General features: G+C 49.0%; 1 protein-coding gene across 1 annotated transcript in view; it reads left to right on the top strand.

The window, feature by feature from the left end:
• The window catches only part of LOC119378876 (T-box transcription factor TBX20), a 113,499-nt gene extending 90,256 nt beyond the window's left edge, over positions 1–23,243 (top strand). Inside the window, exons 3-6 of the mRNA XM_037647928.2 lie at positions 8,846–9,119; positions 15,864–16,028; positions 16,336–16,412; positions 18,820–23,243. Coding sequence (XP_037503856.1) covers positions 8,846–9,119; positions 15,864–16,028; positions 16,336–16,412; positions 18,820–19,384 — 1,081 coding nt within the window. The 3' untranslated portion in view covers positions 19,385–23,243. The remainder of the gene's footprint in view (positions 1–8,845; positions 9,120–15,863; positions 16,029–16,335; positions 16,413–18,819) is intronic.
• Positions 23,244–24,585: the final 1,342 nt, after the last annotated feature.

Consider the following 24,585-nt stretch of genomic DNA (forward strand, 5'->3'; position numbering starts at 1 on the left):
CTTGAAAGTCATGAAGTAACAAACTGTACTTCCGGGCTTCCTTCGTTCCTTCGTTTTACCACACACTCGCACGCGCACGGGTTCGCACACGAACGTACACAATAAATTTCCTCTGTCAGGTGAAAATAGGAAAACAAAACTTACGATGGTAATGCTCGCCTCCTATTCGCCTCTTTGTACACACTCGCGACTCTCGCCTCTTTTTTTTTTTTTTTTTCATTAGCCAGCCTTTTTTGTATTTGTTCGGTTCTCGAGCAGCAGGCGTGATTTTCGCTGCGGGTCGACGTTTTCGTCGTGGCGTGTCTGTTTCTGTCAACGCACGAGCCGCTTTGATGGATTGCCCGTCGTTGCGAGGAGCCCAAGGGCTGCGCGCACAGAAATAGGCGCTGTAGGCGCCGGGCTAAATCAGTTTCACCACGCTGAAAGGCGGTAAATAGCGGCTGGCTGCGCCTCGCTCGACCATCACGACCGACGGTTGAGCTCCGGTTCGGACGACAAATTGGAAGCAGGCGTACTTCCCTCCTCCTCCTCTGTTTTTCTTTTTTCACCGCGCCTGCAAGAAGGGAATTCACATCAGCAAGAGCAGCTTTTTTCCCTCATGAAACGCCGATGCTGCTCCGGAGATGGCTGATGCTACCGTCGCTATATATCTGCTTGTCGTTGTTTTAGGCAGCGCTTAAGAATGGAAGAAAGAGAACACGTGGATGTTAGCCAAAGAAGAGTCTGGCTGGGAGAGGGAAAAGGAAAGGGAGAGAGGAGGGCTGTGGATAGAGATCCCTCGAACGCGTAAATAAATAAGGGTCGAACGGGAAAGAGCGTTGAGCTGCCGGAGCGAGCGCGAAATAACAAGTGGCAACATTGGAGTCCTTCTCCAGGGGAGACTTCCGCGGCCCTTGTGGTCTTCTTGCGTCGATACGTCGTTGTCGCTGCATCGACTGCGGGGCACCTTGTAGTCGGCCCGCGAGGCGTCTCCTGCGCAGTCGGCGTCGTTGTTGCCGGTTATTAGCCGGTTCCGCGCCCTAGCGTCCCGAGCAGCGTCGGCACACAGGGCTCCGAGAGGGAGAGCGTGACCACAATGGCCGGGCCATATGCCTCGAGAGGAGGGGGTGAGCGTGCTTCATCAGTCCGCCCGCTTGTCCCGCGTGTGCGACAAAGGACCCCCACTTGGAGGCACCCAACAAAGCGCTGCGGGGAGGTGTGAACGTCCACAATGTCAACCAGCGCGCCCCGAAGGGCAGCACTCTAGCCTCAAAAACGGTGTCGGTTCATTAAGCTGCTATTGTGGCGTCCGTTGCGGTCTGGAATGTCCTGGATGGGGCGGAGGAGGGGCGGGACGCAATCCCTTTCCCTCTCGCGTGGTAACAGTTGACGATTGCATTCACGCCCTGTTGAACAGTATAAACGTTTGCAAATGAGAAATGGCAAGCTGCGAGTCGCCGTGATGTTCCTGTTGACTTGAGAAAGAGAGAGCATCGGTTTGTCTGGTAACCTGCGTGTAATACGATCTCGGTGGCGGTCGGCTGCAGCGGCGCTCGTGGCTTTTGTGGGTGTGAAAAAAGTAAAAAAAAAAATGGGAGAAAGGAAGAAAGGCTCGCTGATTTATACCGGACTGCGGCGTCAACTGGCCACAGCGTGCGCGCGGGCCGTCGAACACAAAGGGAAGCCGCGGCTAAAGCGACCCGCCTGGGCCAAACGGAAACGAAACTGATCCGTCGACGACACGGAGCCGCTCGGGTGGCCGACGATCACGGACCGCCCCTGGGCGGAGGACGCACAATGGGGCCTCGCGGCTCTGCTGCCCGGCAAGCGCACACGACTTCGCGACACGGGCCGCGGAGCAGCACCTCGGGCGCGCATCGTGCGCGCCCTGAACGCCCGCGCCATATGTTGCGTCGGGCGTCATGCGCGGCGCTTGTGAAGTTCGAGACGAAGGGACTTGTGCCGGGTAACTGTGGGAAAGCACGGTTCTTGCGTGCAGCTGCGAGTCGACACTTGGCGAACGACTGTTTGTGCAAGTTCGTCCCTGTCGACTTGCGCGATGACAGCTAGCGAGATGCTTCTCATATTCCAGCCGACAGTAATTGGCCTGACCGCGCTCTCGACTCACGATGCTCGCGCACCGTGTGATCCGCGTTGTCTCGCTAGAGAAGCGACTGCTGCTTCTGTTGACGTGCACTTGAATCATTTAATCCTCTTATTCGAGCTGCACTTAATGACTTTCTGGTTCCGAAAGGTCCTGGATATGAGGCTTATAGAACCTCAGATTCCAATTTTTTTTTCTTAGCTTGACGGCACAAATATGACGGCCTAATAAATAAGATGCAAGTATTGCAGCCATTCTTCACTACTGTTAACCAATGGGCAGGATTCTCGTCTGATACGCTCGTACTCTGCGTTTGATGTGACGAGTTAAGTCAAAGTCAAAGTCAAAGTTTATTTTCCATTCTGTCGTACAGAAAGAAAGGACTGTGAAAAAAAGCTGTGTTAAACAGCTTGACTAGTTCACAGCCCCATACAAAAAGAAAGCAGAAAATAAATATAAAGTAAAAAGTCGGAGCGGTAGCAGCACCGTGGTAAACATGGCGATATGGCACCTCACGGGCAGTGCCCCACAACAGGGCGTACACATTGCAGTTGTGATTTTAATACATATACGAACCACAGATTGAAAAACGAAATTATTACACTGTGTAGAAAAGATAAACATGATAATGCGATTGTCATCCAGAAACAAAAATATAAGACATATACACTGCATAAAAAGACATTATATAGATTACAACATTATACATTATATAGATTACAACTCTAGAAGTATCTACATGCAAGTGAAAAAAGCAAATATATATCTAAGACTTTTGATTTGGGACTGAGAGAAAAAATATGAAACTGAATGTACTATTGATTTAAAGTTGCGGTGGACTTTCCTCTCCTTTTTTCCCCCTCATTTCTGTGTTTTTGCGCCAATAATAATAATAATAATAATAATAATAATAATAATAATAATAATAATAATAATAATAATAATAATAATAATAATAATAATAATAATAATAATAACGAACTCGCACTTCCGCACAAAAGTTCATCGTGTGAGTACGAACGTACTTAAAAATTTACCTTGTGGCATACCGTAGACGACATCGCTGCACATGCTGATCTCATCTCTTTGAAAGCTGAATCCGTTGGTAAGCTGTAAGCATGCATATGGCAGGTGCGAATATTTGAGGAAACTTCTGGAGACATGCAGCACGATTCTTCAGGCGCTTATAAGAACCGAGGGAGCCTCTATATATGTTCTAGTGGAGTAGAGTGAGCTCCATATGAAGGCAACAACATCTAGACATCTGAACGCAAAAATAAAATGAAAGCCTTTTCTTAATTTTTATTTTTATTATTATTATTATTATTATTATTATTATTATTATTTATTATTATTATTATTATTATTATTATTATTATTATTGCTTCTTTTTTTTTGCTGCTGAAATTCAACTATCTTCTTTGTTTGTTTCTGTAGAATTTGTGCATACTTAATGACCAATGGGAGACCGTATCTTGAGAGAGCACACTTCTAAGCGCGGCGCTGAGCCGCTTTCGACACTGAATGGCCTTTCTTGCTACTTATTACGTACGAACGTGGATCCATTGCGCAGCGTTTACGGAGTGTATACGAAAAAAAAAAAAGGCGGATATCATGTCTCTCTCGTATCGTCTCCGGTATACACACTTGGGAAAAGGAAATAATCGTCGTATACCGGTGCGTTTCGTAAGAGCTGGCACAGAGTTCGTATAAGGCTTCGCCAGAATCAGCCGAAACACGCATCTCCATACAGAGGTGCCGAGTAGGAGCGTATTGTTTACGCAACCATCCTGATAACAAGAGGCTGCCGCGCTCGACGCGCTGTTCGCGTCAACGCCGCCAAGTGGAACGCGCGTTTTTTTATTTATTTTACCTGCCTCCACGTGGGAGGAGACCCCTGGCGGCGACGTCTGCGCAGGATGCGCACCCATTTGTCGGGAACATGCGCATGTCGAAACCGCGTCGTCGATAGCGATCGTGGCCTTTCGCGAGCGCGCGCGCGCGCGAGCGCCCTTCATTAATGTAAATGCGGCTCCCGGGAAGCCGCAATCTCTTTCTGTCATCGCGAAGCCAATGACAACCCGACCATATCTCCTAACAGGTCTCCCCTGGATGCCTCGAAGGCGTGAGAAAAGTCCTGGCGGCACAATTTTTTTTTCCCCTCTTAAAGCTGCGTGGCCGATCATTGTGTGTAGCCGTTCCTGTATGTCGGTGAGCCGATGGACGGGCCGCCTCCCCTCGGCAGCTCGCTTCTGGGCCGTTTCGCGTGCACTTTTGCTCGGCGAGAGAGCGCCTCGCTTTTCTCAGCGGATTCATAACACAGCCGAGAGCGGTCGCGCGTCAGTCGGACCCTCGACTTGCCCTGAAGGAGGAACGCCTGCTCCCTTCTGTGCTGGCGGGAAAGCGAGAATAGTAATAATAAAGTTGAAATTATCTTCCAGTCGGCGATTTGTGTGTATGGTGTATGGGACAACAGATCAATAAAGAGTCATTTCAGCGCTGCTATTCATTCAGCGAACAGGAACAGGTCCGGTGAGTAGACGCGTAAGCGTAAGCGGAGCAAAACGCGGCTGTATATATACAATCCGGTTCCGACGTGCACGCACTGTGACGCATACGCACAAATCGATTGATATTCGAATTCTTACTTTGTTCGCTGATTTCTCGGTGCGATATGCAGCCACGTATAGTGGAACCTATGCACGCCCCCCTGAAGGAAAAAGAAAAGACGAAAGATAGGATGACGTGTTCACCTGTGTAACTACAGGGCTTTTCTTTCGTGGCCCTTTTACAGACGCGCTCAAGCTGTGTACAAACCTTGTTTTGGTTCGAGGGTTGTCTGTCAAGACGGCAGCGACACGCACGAGAAGCCAATAGTTGATCAGCGATACGCCACTGACTAATTTGTACAAGATGCGCAAATATATATACGACATTCCTCGTGTGCGTAACTCATACGCTGCCATTAATGGAGAGCGAGTGCGAATACAAGGAGCGCAACCACAGAACGGCCTTGTGGCGGTTTCTCCGCGCTGCGTTGAGCGTAACACCACGCAAGACGGGGGCGGACGCGCCCACTGGAGGGCGGAGCGCCGTTTTCCGCAGCGCAGGCTAAAAAAAATCTCCCTGCAGGAGAGGAGCGAAGGCGGCGGTTAATATACATGTGTATTATGGGGAAGCCATGGCAAGAAAACACACAGAGAATGGAAACTCTCTGCAGATCTTGGGGATCGAGTTCTAAAAGAGGGAGCCGCCAGGCGGGCCCTGCTGTCTGAAGACCACCCCGGAGAGCGCACGCACGACGCTAACGCTCACCGCGCGCGGGAAATAAAATACGCCTGAGTACGCGAGCGGCAAGAGCCACGATAAAGAATGCGTACTACGCGCGGGAGCGCTGTAGAAAACGATACTATACGTCTCGCCCTTTTTTCTTTCTTTTTTTTCTATCCGGTGTTCCATACAGCGGCTTCTGCCGAAGCATTGCTGCGTCTTCAAATACCAGCGTAGGGTGTGTCGCAATATTGGCCACGTATGGGCCCAACTAAAGAACGTATACTTCGTTTTCTTACCGTTGGATTGGCACACAGTTGGGTAGCCAAGCCACACGCATTTGCAAGCAGAAACGCGTGCATGTGCTTGTATGTGTGTAGACTGCGAGAGAGTCGTCGTCGGCACACACAACTTTGACGCGGCCCGAAGCGAGAGCGCTTGCTCGCTTGTGTGTAGCAGCAATTGGCAGAGTCGTGCAAAGCAGCCGAGGGGAAGAAGCGCACGTTTGCGGCGAGGTGCGAACAGACCCCCAGCGGACGCGCCCGGCCGCCCTTCGAGTTTGGGGGAGGTCAGCACGGGGGCCTCGTCGTGCGAGCGAGTCCCTTGTCAGGGCGCTGTCAGGTGTCACCATCGCCATGTCGGGGGAGGTGGCCGTCGCGCCCGAAGCCGACCGGCGGTCCTTCGGAACCACAAGCGGCCGATAAGCATCGCTCTGAGTCAGCAGTTTATCTGGCATCTCGCATTCTCAGGTGTAGGGCGCGCGCACGACAGCTCCAGGTTGGCCGCCGCCGCCTCGGAGATGGAGAGGAGGGGGCATTCCCGGGACCAGTTCGCTGGGCTGCCCGTGGGAGCAGACAGCATTCCTCGCGGACAGATCCTCCGTTCGAAGCGTTGCCGATTGCGTCACGCTGCGCGTGCGTTCTTGTAACGACCCTCTTCAAATGTTCGAGGCGGCGCGATCGATAACGCTGGTCTCAATTCGGTCGCGTTTCGAGGAGAAGACGCGCGCGGGCGGCACTCCTCCCTTCACTGATGGACGCACGCGAGGAAGCTTTGTGTCCACTTCTCTTTCCGTCGCCGGACCACGCGCGATTGCGCTTGCCACACGTTTCGGGGCGCTCTGTAAGGCAGCTTGTTCGCCCACTGGTTCGAACCGAGGGTTCGGTCTCCTCGACGGTCACAAACAAAGCCACAGTGTCGCGCTCACTGCTTTCGTCACTTTTCCCGCCTGCCGTTGTGCCCGAATGTGGTTGGGCATTCGGTTGCAATGAGACCATCTCAATATTTCGGCTGTCATTTCCCTGCACAGCGATACAGACGCGCTCTTCACCATTCTTAACAAGCGATCTAAATAGAGGCTCTTGGTTTCCATAATGGTAACGACTCCGCTTGCTTCAAGGACGCCGTTATACTTGTTAATGGTAGCGGCGGGACTGTGCGACCGATCGCGCCGGCGTTCAGCGCTTTCTACCGTGCACCCGCGTCGGTTTCCTTTCTCTTTTCTTTTTGTTTTGATCATTTTATTCCGTTATTCTCTAACGCGGATTTATAGCCATAACATGAAATACGTTGGACGCTTTCTTCCATACCTTCATTCTGTCTCAGTTATGCGTGGAGAATTTCGTCGTTTGATGAAATTCGTAAAAAAAAAGGAAAAAAAAAAACCTTTTATTCGCATGTTGCAGTTAGGCTCATGCTTTCGACTGCATTAGCGGGAACACCGAACACGAATGCAACATAATTTCAAGGGCGCGGTGCTATGCACGTAGAAACAAGAACACTGCAGCGGCCCACGGCGAAGTGCGATAAAAAAAGTACGCGTTCGGTCCGGGTGGGTATTTGTGTATCAGGGGCGTAGCCAGAAACTTTTTTCGGGGAGGGGGGGGGGGGGTCCAACCACACTATGTATCTTCGTGCGTGCGTTTGTATGTGTGCGTGTATATATACGCAAGAAAAACTGAAAAAATTCGGGAGGGGGTTGAAACCCCCCCCCAACCCCCCCCCCCCCCCTGGCTACGCCCCTGTTGTGTATGTATACGTTTCACGTGTGGTCCTTCGTTTTCTGGTATACCTACATAGTGTGCGAGTACTTTACCAAGCCTGGCCTTCCTGTATGGCAGCATTTTGAGTAGCTGTGTATGCATATACAGGTCTATCATTATTATCTTTGACACCACTCGGCGCTTAATGCGCAGCGGCCCGAACAGCTCCCGCGAAGCGTGTTGCGTGTGTAGCCATGAGCGGTCTGGATGGTGGTATCCTTATTATCCCTGTAATTTCGCGCCTCCGCTCCAGAAAGAGCTACGTCTTTAGAGGTTAACGCGGCGTCCATTAATCTGCCGCAAATGCGGCTAGTAGTCACGCACACTCGCAAAGCCCAGACTTCAATGCCTGAGCTTCGCGAACGTGCGTGTTCGAACGTGCGTGAAGTGAATGTGTGTGAATGTGGGCGTGTGAATTGCTCGCGGTGGCGTTCGATGTACCTCGTCTCTATTGACGCACGCTCTTTTTTAGGACGAGTGTGCCGCTGTTTTCGAAGTATATAGACCATCAGGATTTTGTTTTTATTTCTTTCGTTTCTGGTTTCTTGGTGCGCCTTTGACAATTAAGTGGGAGAACAACAATAAATATCTGCTTCTCGAACGTTTTGAAGCTTAATAGCCGGCTGACGAGTGATTAGTGAACATATCGATACGATGTATCACATGGGCATTCGCGTAGCCCTTCGGATGGGCGGCATGCGTCTACATTATACGAATTAATACGGGGTCGACCATGATGATATGTTTACTTCGTGAATAAAGTAAACAAAAAGAGAAAATAAATGGAGATGGTATAAGATATCAGATGGAAAGCGTGCGGTGGGTGCCTCGACTTGTTTACCACGTATGCGAAATTCAAGCATGACAGCAAGGAACCATTTTCTTGAACAACCGCGAAACCTTATAACCTACTGATTTTTCGGCTTCTTTCTAACAGTCTCAAACGTACGCAAAACTCAGTACTAAATAACCGCGCCTTTTCACCAGAATATATCCTGCGAACTTCGTCGCACTGCGCCAATCGCGATACAGCTGAGCTAACTGATTCAACGTGAACACGTTAATTCATGTCCCCCATCACGTCCGTTATGGTGGAGCGCGTGCAGTGTAATGCTGATTTCCCGAATTTTCGAAACAATTGGAAACCGCGCGCAATAGTTCGATTTCCTCGCAGTTTACTCATTCAGTCTGGAGTCGAGAGGTTGCGTATCCGCTCGGTAAAGGAATGAAAGAGGTTGATGCACGTTCTCGATCTCGTTGCGCCGAGTTATATATAAAAAAAAAGATCCAGTGTAATACTCGGCGCAACACAATCATGAACCCGCTCGCCTTCAGACACAAGCGGCGAGCACCGATCCCGTATTCAGAAACTTTGTTACTATAGCTAGGTTGATCACCTTCGAGTACCCTCTATATATACAATGTATGCGCAATTTATCTAATGCCGCAGGAGGATGTTCCCTACCGTACGAGTTTCCTTCTCCGGGGTGCAGCCCGACGCTCGGTACATTGTGCTCCTGGACATCGTTCCTGTGGACAACAAGCGGTACCGGTACGCGTACCACCGGTCCTCGTGGCTGGTGGCCGGCAAGGCGGACCCTCCGTCGCCGGCGCGCCTCTACGCGCATCCGGACTGTCCCTTCACGGGGGACCAGCTGCGGAAGCAGGTCGTCTCCTTCGAGAAGGTCAAGCTCACAAACAACGAGATGGACAAGCAGGGACACGTGAGTGGCTTTTTCTCTCTTTCGCTGCTGCAGTGAATGCCTATACTGTCATACACGCGTGTATAGGCGTGATGAAGGGCATCGGGCACGCTTCCACTGTATACAGTCCTCTCCTTGCCGTCTGTCGCGTTCTGTGTATTGACCTCTTTACATTTTAATGCTGCTACCTCTAAATGATTTATGTATCGGTTAAATCATCATCATCATCGTATTTATGTTCACTGCAGGGCGAAGGCCCCTCCAAAAGATCTCCAAATACTTTCGTTTTGTGCGAGCTGATTCCATATTAAGCCTGCAAACTCCATAATTTAATCTCAACACCTTATTCTCTGCCTTTGCTTCTGTACCCAATTTGTCCCATGTCATAATAGACCCTATACGCATACATCGTCTGCTGAGCTCACTTTTTTCCTCGTAATGTCAGTAAACGCATCGGATACCCCAGTCTGCTCTTGAATCTACACCGCTGTCTTCGTGCCTCTCAGTGTTGCTCCTATAACAGTTTTTCGTGCCAGAGTTCGCTGAGCGGCCGTTAACTTCTGAAATTGCTTTGTTAAGCTCCAAGTTTTCGCCCTATATGTACAGTACCGGTAGAATGCAAATAATTGCGTGCCTTTATTTTTAAGGATAGCGGTAAGCTGCCGGTCACGATTTGGTAATACCTGTAACATATATGTGCTCTAATTAATTTTTATACTTTTGTAAATTGCCTTCTCATGATTCCGGGTCCCCTGTCAATATTTGGCCAACGTATCCTCTTGTTCAGATTCGAGAAGCCGACTGCCAACCGCGATTTTTTCATTGTCACACTTCTGGACACTACTTTTATCTTCTGCCATATTAATCTTCAAGCTTACCCTTATACTTTGTTAGTTGAGGTCATCTGCGACATTGAAAGTGTCATGTGTAAACCATAGGTAGCTGAAATATTCGCCGTCGATTCACACGCCTAGTCTTTCTCAGCCTAATAGTTCGAATATTTGTTTTTTCAAAGCACGCTTTGAATAGCATTGGAGAGAATGTGTATCTCTGCCTGACTTCTTTCTTGATCAGTATTGTTCCGAGTTTCTGGTGGAGAATTAAAGCAGCTGCGCAGCCTTTGTAGATATTTGCGAAAATGAAAGTGAGAAATCTTACCAGTCGGTGTGGCGCTGCGTGGTCAGGTGTATGGGCGAATTTTTAAGGGATACTGCAAGACAGATCGACAACAAAATGTCCAGGCAGCATAACCTGAGCTTGTTATCTAAATGCGTTAAATTAGCTTTTTTTTTTTTGCGACAACTTACTTCACTTATATAGACAATTTCCGTCCAAAATACGAATGAGCAGACATGATTTAGTCACGATGAGAAGCATTGGAGGCTTCAGCTTATGCCTAGTGAACCATGAACTAATTAAAAAAAGAAAGAAAAACGAAAGAAACCTAAACGACCGACAGGCACCACTGTTATCTTTCAATATAGATAAGATTAAATGGGCGGTGACAAGGAGGTGTAAAATTTGCTCTCTACTGCTACATTTTACGTCTGTATGGTCTGAGGCTGTATGATCGATTAGAACTGTTAAAGCAAAAGAAAACAATTTATATACTTAACGACACACACACTAGATAAAGTATGGATAAAGACACGGTGGACAATGAAAAGTATCATATGAGCGAAAGGGGAAAAAAATAAATACAGTACTTCATGCACACTGGTATAGCGTGCAGCTGAACCCCTGGTCAAGTTCCACTACACTGTCAACTGACATGTGTACTGTACTCAAGACTGTGACTGTATATGCGATGACCTGTGCAGCGCCTTGAAACAACCTAAACACATGCCTGTAGATCACTTCGAAGAGCAGTCCGAAGTGCACGCGGTTGACGTAGAATTTCGGCGAGGTGTGCGCGGGGCACGAGACGGTTGTCCGAGCGACAGTCGGGGGTGATCGGTATACTTTGATGGGTCCTGCTCGGTCTGCGACAACAGCGCGGCCGAGTAGCTGGGACCAGCATGGCGCCCGTATACAGGGGAGCGCTAGGCAGGGCAGATTAGCGGGCGCACTTAAGCAGATCGCGGCACGTAATGACTTTGGACAGAAATGCTCGCGCGGAATTCCACTCGGAGCGTCCACTCCTGGGGTTTTGCGAAGCGAGCTGGGGGCGAGCGCGAGCGCGCGCGAAACGGTACATAATACTCGCGTCACGCGAGGAAGTCTCGCCCGAACCAGACCGCGCTGTGTAATTCGCGGTTTGCATATTTATAAGCGCCTGCCACGAAACCTATTATCCCAGGGTCATTGAAACGCCGCCTGGCCGACTCTCTGACAGCCCCAGAAAACTGGCAAGGGTGAGGGGACGAACGGGGCCGTGACGGAGCATGCATATTCCCGAGTCCGCCTCGCTGTGACATATCCGAAGATGATACAGACGACGCACCGGCGAACAACAAGCTGTCACGAGGGGGCGACTTTGACGAAAATGGATGTGCGCGCGCGTTGGGCTCAGTTCTTGGCGAGTCATGGGACACGCGCACCGTGTCGACTGCACACCCGGCCCTCTCGGCGGGGAGCCTGTTCGGAGAACAATTACCCAGCATAACAGAGCGCGTGCCACAAGGGGGTCGACCGCGGCTCGCCCTGGTCCCAAGGCGCGGAATGCCGCGCTCGGACACCGCTCGCATGTTCTTCTCCCGCGACATGCCAGCCGCCGTGGCGCGACGCGTGGCTGCACCGAATGCGGTGGACTCAGGTTGTATAACCGTGCAGACCGCACCGACGTCTTGCTCGCGTTGGCCATGCATTTCCTATTATTCCTTCTTGCTCGCTAAGTAATTTTGGCAAGGGCGTTGTGTGCTGAAAAGAGCGCCACTTGCTGCAGCCGCTGAAGCCTTTTCATTCCTACTGCTTACGGCTGTACGGATCCGACGTGGGCAGTGTACCGTGTGCTCTCAACTAATGCGACGTGTTACCTAAGGTGTAACGGCCTTTCGAATGGATTCAGTGGCGCCGTTGTAATGTTTCCATTAGCGACCGAGTGTGCTCTGCAGCATCGAATGTGGTCATTTACGTCGTCGCCTCAGTGGGGCAATATAGCAACGCTGTCTGAAATTCTCGATTATTTTCTTGTTTACTCACAACGCCGCCGTACATGGAAACGTATATATTGCGTACGATAAAAGTGCACTGACCGATTCAAAGAAACATGTGAGAGAAAGCAAAAAAAAAAAGTTAATTACGGGTATGGTAATCAAATAGAAATTTGATCAACACTTGTTTGAAATTAATATCGTCGATTGACGCCTCTCACTTTGAAATGACAAAAAAAAAGCGTTTCTTTGGCACGCTGGGGAAGAGGAATAGGAACAACAGCCTTACATCAAAAGTTGGCTGCATATACGTTATCATACGCAATCAAAGAAACATTGAGAAGCGCACTTCGACATGTGTTTTTTTTTTCATTCATTTAATGAATTCAACGTCCAGTAAAAGAATTTTATAACTGCCGAAATGTTTCTATAATAATCTTGCACGCTTTTCTTCTTTTCGTCACATCTGTCTGACGCATGATTTTTGCGTATTGAGCTAAACTGTTATTTTCTTGAACACAAAAACTCCATCGTCTAGTTCCTATGAACAAACTGCAAATGCAAATAATTGAAATAGAATGATCAGTACTTCTGTCAGAATACATTATGCATAACAAATGCGCTGTATTGTTCCTGTATCCAACACCGAAATTCAGACTCAGCCGTACAATTTATTTCGCAAATACGAGAGGCATAAAATAATTCAAACAGCGAGTAAGCGATAACGCCCACTTACTGCAGGTATAGATGTTTGAACAGGAACATTGCTGAATTTAACTTTGCTTAAGGTTCTTGGTTTTAAAAACATTTTCAGGAGGTTTCATGTGACAAACAACTTTTCTTTCCTTTTTTTTCTTTTTGTTTTTTTTTCTGGTATGTAGGTGCAGAAATTGCCATTTTTTAACAGCAGGGCTGTTACGCTCGAGGTTGGCCGTGTGTCGTAGATAGGAGACTGTCATGATCATGAACCGGCCCGCGCTCTCTTCTTCATTGCCGTGTTCTGCTTCCTCTTCTGCTTCGCTCCCATAACACATATTTCTCCGCCGTAGTACATTTGACCAATTTCTGTGGCACATACACCAAGGTAACACGTCTCCGGTACTCCCTTGATTATCATGATCACGTGCCTTCCTCTACTATGTGTATGATGCGGATAAAGCTAAACCGCAAACAGCACGTCGACAAGGCTCTTTCACAGATGTTGAATATCGTGAGGTTTAACGTTTCTAAAGAGCCCAGTTGGTTATCGGGGACGCGGTGTATACGTCTGCGCTGTATGTACGTGACACTGTGAGCACCTCTGCAGGCTTCCATTTCTCACGAAAAAAAGAAAAAAAAAGATAGACTCGCTGACGGCCGGTCACCTTGACACTTCCGCTTCTCTGGTGGAGTAGCTCTTCGTCCTCCAACCTACGATTCGCACGCGAAATATTTCTCCCTCGTTATTAGGAGCGGTATAAGGACTTGCCTCCGGCAAAATGTTCGAATTTGAGATCGTCAACATGTCTCTGTGTGAGAAGCGTGCGCCTTGATGACTGACTCGGTTGGTGCGATATAGCACAGTTGCTGTCTGCAAGCATTCGTAAAAAAATTAAGGCAGCTTCGCTCTAGTGGTGCCAAGCCTGAAGGAAGTGCGTAGCTGGGCGGCCTGCCTTGTTTCTCTTTTTTCTTCTTCCTCTTTCTATTTATCTATTTTTTTGGCTCTGTTTATTTCTGTCTTTTTCGCTCTATCTATTTCTTTCTCTTTCTCGCTCTTTCTATCTTTCTTTCCCTTTCTTCTTCCGTCTCTCTCTCTACTTCTCGCTTCCTCTTTCTTTCCATCTCTTTCTTCTCTCTCTTTTCAATGTCTGTTTCTTTGTATATCTTTCCATCTTTTTCTGTCTTTCATCCCCTCTTTCTCTCTATTTCTGTCTTTCTATCGCTTTCTTTCTCTCCCTCTGTAGTCGTTCTGTCGCCCATCAGAGTTATTGCGTCCCACGCCGGACAAAACGGCGCACGTGTTTTGGGAGCGAAGCAGAAGATGAAGAAGAGGACGAAGAGAGCGCGTGCCGGTTCATGATGATGATAGTTTTCTGTTCGCTCTGCACCGACTAATGGTCGGATTAAACAGCTCAGCTGTTAAAATGGTACTGTATAGTGAGGTACATAGGATATTTCTTTCGCGTTTAGCCCTTAGCTAGACATATATAGATCGCAAACCCGTCTCTGTGGGTGGCAATCTGTCGGTCGGCTAATATTTTGCCATACTGACAACGCACGCATATTAAGGTTGCGCTGCGCTCGAGGCGAAAGCACGACAGGTAGCCCTAGAGACGCTGACGAGTGAAGGGCGTCCGCTGCACGTTGCCTGGGTGTGAGTCATACGCCGACTTCGGCCGCCACCTACCTACCGCGTTACGCGTGACTCTGTATAGCCGGGATGTGTGTCGCCAAGTTCTCCTCTCACTACTTTTTCTTTCGTTTTTCCTTTCACGTCTGAGCGAAGCACACGTTCGGTGTGCGCGAAATGGACAGTTGTTTAAACGAGTTAAAAGGAATATACTTACAGTCTTTGCTGACATTTCACCGTTGTCAGCCTTCTGTCAGAACGCGTATATGTATAATGGACATGTACATGATAAGGGCAAATGCATTTAGCAAGTACATAGACGGGGTACGGTGCAGCGGGACACACTAATTACCGCCTATAATGTTACGTAAAGCCGAGAGGAAAGGAAACGTTTCCATGAATCGTAATGACGTTTCTTTATTAGCGCCAGAAGGCTGACAAGTTGAGACGAAACAACTGCCGCGTTGAATTGATTTACTACTTTGTTAACTATAATTGAGTGAGTGAGTGAGTGAGTGAGTGAGTGAGTGAGTGAGTGAGTGAGTGAGTGAGTGAGTGAGTGAGTGAGTGAGTGAGTGAGTGAGTGAGTATGCTACATTGCTTTTAAACGTACGAGAAAGATAGGATTCCTCTACTCTGTTTAACGGTGACCTGAATTCTTCAAGTGAAAAGAAAAGAAAGGGGGGTGGAAGGGGGAGGAGAGGATGCGACTGTATGACCCATGTGCTTTTTTTCATCAAGAAATTGTGCAATGAAATAACAGTGATATTCAAGATCGTCTTGCGCAAGGTGAAATTTTGTCGGGCTCTTTTGCGGTGCCCCAATTAAAAAAAAAAAAAAGAAACAGTAATTACGAGTGAAGTGAGCAGCAGCAAAACAAAAGCTTACAGCTGCTATCGGACAAGGTTGTTGAAATCAGCCGAAATCACCACGCCAAGTTGCCTTCTCAGAGCCCTCTATTTTTGCACGTTAAAGACATCTGGCACTGTTTTAATTACATTCTGTTCAAGTTTTAATTACTGTCAATTCATTGCCTAGAACAGCTATTACAAGATCTGCATTTTATTCTTATTTTTTTAACCTACCTTTCTGCCCACACTCGGGCATTTTTCTCCCCTCTCCTTGCACCATGCAAGTAGGCGAATGCACGCTGGTTGACCATTCTGCTTTTAATAAAAAGCTCTCTCTCTGTCACCTAAACTACAAGTACACGAACGGTTTTTCTTTCTTTTTTTCTTTTCTTTCTTTTTTTTTTTTTTTTGCATTTTGCCCGCATCGAATGCGGCCGCGTCGGCTTATGGATAACCTGCGCTAACCGTGCTATTTTTATATATATCTTTCCAGATTGTCCTGAACTCCATGCACAAGTATCAACCCCGTATACATCTGGTCAAACGACGGCATAACGCCCCGAATGTTCCCGTTAACGATCTCGAAGCTGAACAGTTTCGAACGTACGTGTTTCCCGAGACGGTCTTCACAGCTGTCACGGCGTACCAAAATCAACTGGTGAGTCTACACTTGGCACCCTCTCCCCAACGACCGCACGTGGAGCTGTCAGAAGAGTCGCTCTTCATTTATTTGTTTCGTTAGAGGATCAATTAACTCGTAAAGTTTAGATTTACGCTAACAGGCTACCTGAAGTGACAAATGTAAAACGAAGTTAATGTGTTACATTATGACGCGGCTGACTGCATTAATCCTTAAACGGTGTATAAATGGTTTATACCTCTCATCACTCTCTTTTGTACATGCATCACCAGATGATTTGTTCGTATCTATTGGTAAACAAACTTTTTTCTTTTATCTTTTTCAGATAACGAAATTAAAGATAGACAGCAACCCCTTTGCGAAAGGGTTCAGAGATTCGTCGCGGCTTACAGAACTTGAAAGGTAAGGTTCTCGCTTATACTCTTTTCATTGAAAGTAATGAGAGTAAAAACTTGCTTTCTTTGCGTGTACTTCTTAAATTCAACGCTTACAGAGTCCATTGAAAGGTGCTCGCTAACGTATACAAAGGGTAGTTAGAGGAAGCGCCGTGCAATCGATGTGACCGAAGGCGTGTTGCGTCCCAAGCTTGTACAGTGTTTCGGATAGGCCGACAGCTAAAAATACAGAGAGCGGAATGACCAACGAGACCTTGCGAGCCTTGGCCGCAACGTTGTTGTTTTGGGCTACCCGCTGCGCAGGTCGGTGAAGCGCACGAAATGTCGACTAAACGCGCTGCTGCAGAAGCATGCGCATGGGCCCGGGGAAAAAAAAAAAAAGATAGGTCGTGCCGCAGGGCCGTGAAGCGCGCCCCCGGAGGGCGATCGCGCAGTTGTACGCTGCTCGCCCTGCGCTGTGGCTCGCACGAGGGCGCTGCCTACGGCCGTCCGCGCCGCGTGCGCGCGCGGGCGCTGCGTGTCGCCGTGCTCGAAGGCCGCTGTAAAATAAATCACGGTATTCCGCCTCGGTCTTGGGCAGGCCGCGGAATCGTCAACTACGCGTTGACGTGCCTTCGAAGGACACGCACGTGATCCTATAAAAAGGGAGAGGGCAAAGGCCGCATCTGTTCCAATTTATATGCCTCTCCTTCGGGGGCTCGCCTCCTCTCAGTTTCGTGTTTTTAGAGGGGCGGCTACGGCTGAGCCACTTTCCACACAGGGATACAACTTAAAAGTTCCCCGAGATGTAGTGTAGATGCGCCGTCCGATAAACGCTAGTTGTTGAGATTACAAGCGGCATTTGCCGAGGCCGCCTCCCCCGTATATAGACGTGCGGCCGAGGAGCCGTCCGTTTGATAGCGGCGTTCGCTGGCGACCGCTGACAGCAAAACGCGGGGGGACCCTATACCGGCGGTGCGTCTTTTCCCGCCGCTCACCCCTGAGGAATTCCAAAGGCACCGTGCGCCTAAACTTTCGCCGCCCGGACTGCGTGGCACGTTTGGCCGTTTGTCAACTAGCGCGTTCGTTGAACCGGGTGCGCGAGCACGGCGCGGGTCTGCTCGGCGCTCACCTAGTCGACAGCTTGTCGAAACACGTGTTGATGATTTTTCAATCGATCCTGCCGGTTCCATCATTGTCAGTTTTGTTGATGGGAACTCGCCTATACTGTCGCTTCGATACCACTTGTGAGATACAGGCGGTATTCATGTATAGTGCTGTCTAAGGACGTCCCGGATGTTGTGTCGTTGCTTAAACAAACACGTAAACCGGTGTTTTTGCGTTTCTGTGTGCTGAAACACTCCTCAGGGTCGCGCTGCTGAGTTCGAGGTCGAGGATTCGATCCCGACCTCATATCGATGAGGACGATATGCACAAAAAAGCCCTAGTAGCTAGGTTTAGGTACTCAGTAAGGAACCAAATGCACACTTTAGGTACACACTAAAGAATCAACTTATGATGCAAAAAACACCATTCTTGGACGGTTGAAGACTGTTTGCGAAGCAGAATAATACGCCAATATGTTTGCAGCCATACCGTTTGCTTCGTATTAAGAAGGAAAACAAACGGCTACGAATGATCAGGAACAGTAATTCTGATAAAATGGGCAGACAAACATAGTATTGGTTGAAAGGAAACGGTGAAGGAAAACAGGGAGTCGTATTTATGGCAACGCGGATGGAACTGGTATTTTTGTCCATGAAGGTAGCGTACTGATTTGGAATACACGCAAGATCCACGTTTAAAAGAAGCATGCTAATCGAGCGAGACGCGTTTTGAGGTACTGCGCCTATAGAAAAGTTCTAGGTGACTGTTCTAGCCACGGACGCCGTGTGTGCGCTCATGTTCTCTGCTTCGTGCTCCCCACAAACATTTCAAAAAACGGCAGGAAGTAGAAGATGGAAGCTTGCGGTGAAAAAATCCGTAAACAGGGGGTATGGGTGCTCGAGCCGACGTTTCGACAAGCGGTCTTGTCTTCTTCGAGGCTGGCACTGAGGAATTTCGTTACTCAAACATTTCATTACTCAAGGTACATTTTCACGACAGAGCAAATAGCTTAATTGTTTCAGACTGCGCACATGGTTATTTATGTAATTCACCAACACAAACATGTAGGTCCATATCGTGGTTCTGCGAGTCACGTCATGCTCAGTATCCATGCGAATACACTCAGTCAGGCAGTCCCGCGTGAATTCATTTTTGTTAATTTAGTGTGCTGGAGACGATAATTTAATATTCTTGGCTTTACGGTCTAAAAAAAAAGCTGCATGGCGAGTGTTCTGCGTGGTCCATAAGGTACTCGTTGTGCCAGTCTCGTGCTCCATAGAGTGCTCGAGTGAGCTGGCTCAGGATAACGGTGCCAACTTCGCTCGCAGGGAGACCATGGAGTCGCTGATCACGGATCACCCGTTCGCGCGTACGCCCCTGCGCACCTTCCTGGAGAACGGCGGCGACCCCGAGACGGCGGCCTACCTGCACGAGAAGGGGCTGCTGGGAGGCCTGGGGCCACCGTCGGCGGCCGCGGCCGTGGCGCGAGCGTCGCTCCTGTGGAAGCCGCCCGGCATGGAACTGTACGCGCAGCCATCGCTGTACGCCCTGGGCGTGCGCGCACCTCCGCCTGCGGGCATACCGGCCCAGCTGTGGTCCCAGTGGGCGGCGGCTGCCGCCGGCGCGGCTCTGCCGCCGCACCTGGCCTCGGTGCTGAGCGGCGGAGCAGCAGCCGCGGCCGCTGCGGCGGCGGCTGCGGGCGGCGCGCTGTTCCCGCCCATGATGCGGCCCGCGGCGTCGCACACTGAGACGCTTCACTCACTCGGACTGTACCGCTATGCGCCCTACGTGTACCCGAAGAAGGACAGCCCGTCGGCCGCGGGATCGCCGGCCACTACGCCAGACGCCAGCGACGCGGCGCCCACTTCCCCACCGGGTGGCTTCCGCTCGTAACGACGGCCTATTTATCGGCTGCGGCCATTATTTATAGACTGTGCGAACGGGTGCGCCGATCACGGACAGCGCCCCGAGAGACGAAAGGGCTGCGGTCGTTCCGGAGACCGTCGACGCGCTCCGCTGCCGCCGTGTCCACCTCTGGCGACCTCCGACTACCGCTGCACCAACGGCAAACGACGTGCGCGCTTTGTGTGCCCCCCGCTGCAGTTTCCTCTCGGACTATGACGACAAACGTGGACTGTCCTCGGACACGAATGTATTTGTGCTCTTTGGAATTGTGCAATGTTCACCGAACAAAAGAAATGCGCGTCTGATGTAAAGGCGTCTGGGAGGGCATCATTTCTTGTTTCATTTTGTTTCAAATGAAGCAGGAATTAGCGCACACGGGTTCTTTAGGCAGCAGCAGCGTTCTTCGCTCAGCCGGCTTAGAGTTGAGAGAACAATATTCCTGTGCTTAGAGCAGACAGAACAATTAATTCATGACTCATACCTTTTAAATTGTCTTATTTATATTTATTTGAGGCACGAGGCAGAACAAATTATATTCCGTATAATCTTTTATTTCGCGGACTAGAATTCTTACCTTTTGTAGTTGGCCAACATGAGCTGCCAAGGGGAGGAATGTATAAACGTAATGCTTACGAAAAGTGGGACAGACAAAAAAAGAAAGTTTTCAGTTTCTATAGTTCCCTCGCTCGGTTTGGGCGAGTGTCAAACATGATATGGCGGTCTCGGCTGCCCTCCGCCTCCCCGCCCTTGTACATACACGATCAAACGCGTTCTTTCTGCGAAGGTACCTTCACGGCTCGTCACAGTCCGACAACGACGCGGCTCTTGTGCTCCAACGCGGGGCGTTTCACCAAACACGTCGTGGCCGCTCATATCCCCAAATGTCTCCGGCGAGCGCGACGCTCGGCCTCGCAGGCCGTTTGGAAGCAAGGTCGGCTGCTGCCGGGGTCTAATTAAGCGAGTTGGCATTAGGTCCTCGGGAAACAACTAAGCGAAAGCGAGTAAGGCTACCGAGTTCGAGAGGAAGCGGGAAACGAACTTCGCTCGTGATAAGCGCAAAAAAAAAACCGTGCGCAAGAACAAAGCTCTCGGAGAGTCGCATCTGTCTTGTCCAAGCGTATCGCAGTGAGAAACGGAAGGGGTTCATCCGGAACGCTGCGCACGTAAGCACAGCGAACCGAAGGAGAGTTGCGCCCTCGTGTGTTGCCCCCCGGAGACGGCGCGCTATCAGCGGCGGCGACAAGCCATGAGCTCGTATAACGTCTGCGGCGCGCTGCTGCCTCTTGTCTTTCGACCTGGTTATATGCGGCCACCACAGAGCGGACCGGCGGTGGCTGGGCCGGACAGCGCACAGCGCTGATCTGTTCGATGTGATTTGTGCGTGTATGCTTGCGTACTCTGCCTGACACCCACCAGCCGCGTTAAGCTTTAGGCACCTGGCGTTTCTCTGAAATGCCCCCCCCCCCCCCCGTTCTTTTCGTCGAGGAGATAACTGGTATTTAAATGTAAAACTGTGTACATAAGAAATGTCTGCTGTTTGGAATGAAATATATATATTATATATATAAATGAAGACTTTTATTTCTGTAACTTATTTACTTGCCCCTATTTTTTTTTTAAGACTGAATGTCTCCGTGCGCGAACGCTTTTTATTATTATTATTTTTTTTTTGAGTGACGAAGCGAAGATATGCGACGGCGGTCCAAGTGATGTCATTTATGGGGAAGCCTACAATGTTTTCTAACGCGAGAAGGGCTTTTCGCTGCGCACAATGTGGAACCAAAAGCATTTTTGTTCTTTCACGCCGCCTACGAAGTGTGCGAAACTGTGCAATTGTCGTGTGTGCGTAGGCAAGTGAATCGTGTCATTATAGAAATGTGTGGCCCTATCTGTGTCTGAGGGCCCCCCTTTTCGGGAGCCTGGGGCCACCGAACGTGATATTTGGCTTTTGCAGAGCATGTCTCATTGACCCCTGTTTTGTAGGATGATCTCATTTTCTGAGCAGTAGGCTGAGTTCAATGGCCGATTGTAGACTATGTGTACGGTGTGCACGCACGAGAGAAATTGCTTGTCTTTGAAAACTTATTCATCGTGCTCTCTGTTAGCGCATACGTTTCATCGTGCGCTTAGGCTTGTAAATAAACGAACATGGTCTTGCATAAAGGTGTGTGAAAAACAGGAGCCATTTAGTTGGTAGGAAAAAAAAAAAAAAAGGCGCGTGGTGCTGAATGTATTCGAGCTTCTGCATCTGAGGACGGATTTATGGACGGCCAGGATGCATTTGTTAGTTGGGGGAATCGTTTTGTTTTTGAACATGACGCTGGGTTTAAGAGTGAACCTAGTTCGCTTTTAATTGAAGGTTAATGTACGAACGCAGTTCCGGTGGGTCAGCGCTCATGACAACTGTCTGCTTCGGCGCGTCCATCAGCATATAGGTGCCGTGTCACACCACAGGGCATCAGATCCACAGGAATCCACATGGAGCATCAGATCCACAGGGCATCACGTTGCACGGTCGGTTTGCTTAACGAGCACGATGTATGGTGCTTCCTTTCGCCGCATCCGCATTACCAGGCCAGTCTTGTCAGGCTTTTATCTGACGTCTTCGCTCTAATGGCGCGATTTGGCGCTGTAGGTATGTAACAAATAATAAACAAATAGTCGTGCATCAGGAAGCAATCACACGGAAGCAATTCCAGACACCGTCGCATTTATGTATCAAGCACCACAGTAATCAAGGCCAAAATATGCATTATCATCGGGCATCCGCATCAGTCGGCAAACATCTGGTATACATAACGCGGCCGCGATTACAGCGGCATGGTGATCGTGAAAACCGATTCGATGCGACAGAAAGTCGAGTTGACACGATGGCGGAACATAAGTGGTAGCGGTTGTATAGCGAAAGGAAGCTGATAAAGAAAACTTATCTTCCCATTTCTTTTTTTTTTTTTTTGTCGAGCGGCCGCTGGCAGTTGTCTCACCCAATCTATCATCCGCCAGCACTAATTCAACAATCACAGCCCAAATGGCTCCTGTATGCTTAAGAAAAATTTTAATGAGAGGTCTCATTACTGAATTTTGACGTGATCACGAGGAGGAAAACTGGAGCAATTTTTGTACATATAATGAGCGTCGACGCCAATGTTCACTGAAATGAGGCCGTTCTCTCCCCTTGAAATTAAGCACCAAACTCTGGAAGGCGAAAGTAAGCCTCCGATTTTGCGAGATTAATTTTTCTCAGCGAACTGAATGAGCGCCTGTAATAAAAAATAAAATGAAAATGCCTGAAAAAGCTCGCATAAGCGTGGTTATCAGCCACTTGTGACAGTGGACCAGGTGATGACTAATACATGTGTCAGTGACCAAGAGTTTTTTACGAGGAGAAAGTTGTGGTAATCCTGGCCTATGTAGGATGAATGCGTTAGAGAAACCATCGCAGAGCCGGTCTCTGAAATAGATACGATTATATAATGGGCGCGTAAAATCACGTTTCCATAGTTTTCATTTGCACTCATTTTAGCCACAGGCCTAGTGGCGTGACTACGCATAACGAAGAAGCAAAGAAAATGTTAACTAACGGACCTAAAAACCGTGCAAGCCCGCTTTCCTCACGAGGAACACAGTGCGCTATAGAAGTCAAGCAAGATATCTGCAAAACAGGGGTTTGTATAACGTGTGCGATTTGTCCTGTAGGATGACTCAATTCAAATCACGCTTCATGACATGTCTTCTAATTCATGCTGTACATAAGTATCGCAATTGTTGTTTGCCTTTTGATTGAAAGATGTGAATTCTATGGTGTAAGAACCAAGAATAAAAACAAGTGTGGATGTCCCGCCTTGCATACCGTGGTCTTCTGTCATTCCTTGCTGCTTTCCCAAAAGGAACGCGTCACTTAAAGGGCCCTAAGCAATCTCTCAAAATACAAAGAGCAAGCGCGTTATTCTCTCCTGGTGTCTGCCGTCTTTCCGGCACAATTCGTCACGCCAGCAGTCTGTTCACGCGAGGTCATGAGGAAATAAGCTCTCGATTGGTCCACGTACAAGGGATATCAGTTGTGAGTTGTCTCCTGCCCTGCTTTGCCATGCAGTCGCACGCCCGTTCTGCCTTGTCTCGCATGGCTATCGTGAGCGACCACCTGATTTCACTTCGTTTTGTGCGTTTTCGACATGCGCAAGCGGAGATATGAGCGTGTAGCCGAAAAGCGCGAAATCCTGTTAGGCTCAACGCTTAGTGCTGACATTGTCCACATGTTTTATGAAGAAATAAGTGGCGAGGAGGAGATATCGTCTGTAGGAAGGGTAGTGAAGGCGAGAAAGGAACCACTCTGTCGTCTTTGAACCCGGAGTGGTTTAGGGGCCCTTTAAAAGGTAGCTGAAGAGGTTTTAGAATCCGATAAAACTTCGTGGTTAGCAAGGACCGACATTATTATCGACGATGTAGTAATTTTTTCCGCGGTTGTTGCAGTAGGAGCTTTAAAATACGCGAAATAAAAGTTTGTCTTGCTCCGCCCCCACGAGTGCGCCGAAAGATATACGTCATCTTCTGTTCCTTTGGCGGAGCCGTGCTGCACTCCGATGGAAAGTTCCCGCCGCTCACTGATGCGAACTGCGAGAGCGCTGTTTATGTGACGAAGGCTCAAGTAAGTATAGCGAAGCTAAACGTTCTGCAGCTGGATTACGATATCTGGAATAACGACAAAGATACGAGCGCAACCTGCACAAGCGTCTCTCGTATCTTCAACCGTGGCCTCCGTGACTAACTCGTGACGTGCCGTTGCCGGAGCTAATCGAGGAAGCCACGCTACAGCAGTGCTGCACTTGCAGATAACGCGGCATACCGAGGATGACGTCACCGCGTCCGCTTAGAATCTCAAGAAGCCCTGCGGCCACAGCCTGTGTTTTTTGCCAAAAAGTCCTACTTGCGTTCAATTTGAGAACTCTCACATCGCTTTTCGAATTTTAGTAGGAACCAAACTGTCCTTACACGCTCCAAAGTAATTTTTTTTTTTCACAAAGAGCTTCCCTTTAACGCTCAACAAGCGTCTGGGAATATTCCACCTCAAGCATAGTTCTTCACACACGAAACACAATAATCGGAGTATTTGACGTTCGCTGCATTCTGCGGCGCCTGGCAGATCTGTATCGTTGCTATACGTATAGACAAGTTATTTCGGTTTGGATTGG

This window comes from Rhipicephalus sanguineus, chromosome 1 (assembly GCF_013339695.2).
Source record: "Rhipicephalus sanguineus isolate Rsan-2018 chromosome 1, BIME_Rsan_1.4, whole genome shotgun sequence".
NCBI lineage: Eukaryota > Metazoa > Arthropoda > Arachnida > Ixodida > Ixodidae > Rhipicephalus > Rhipicephalus sanguineus.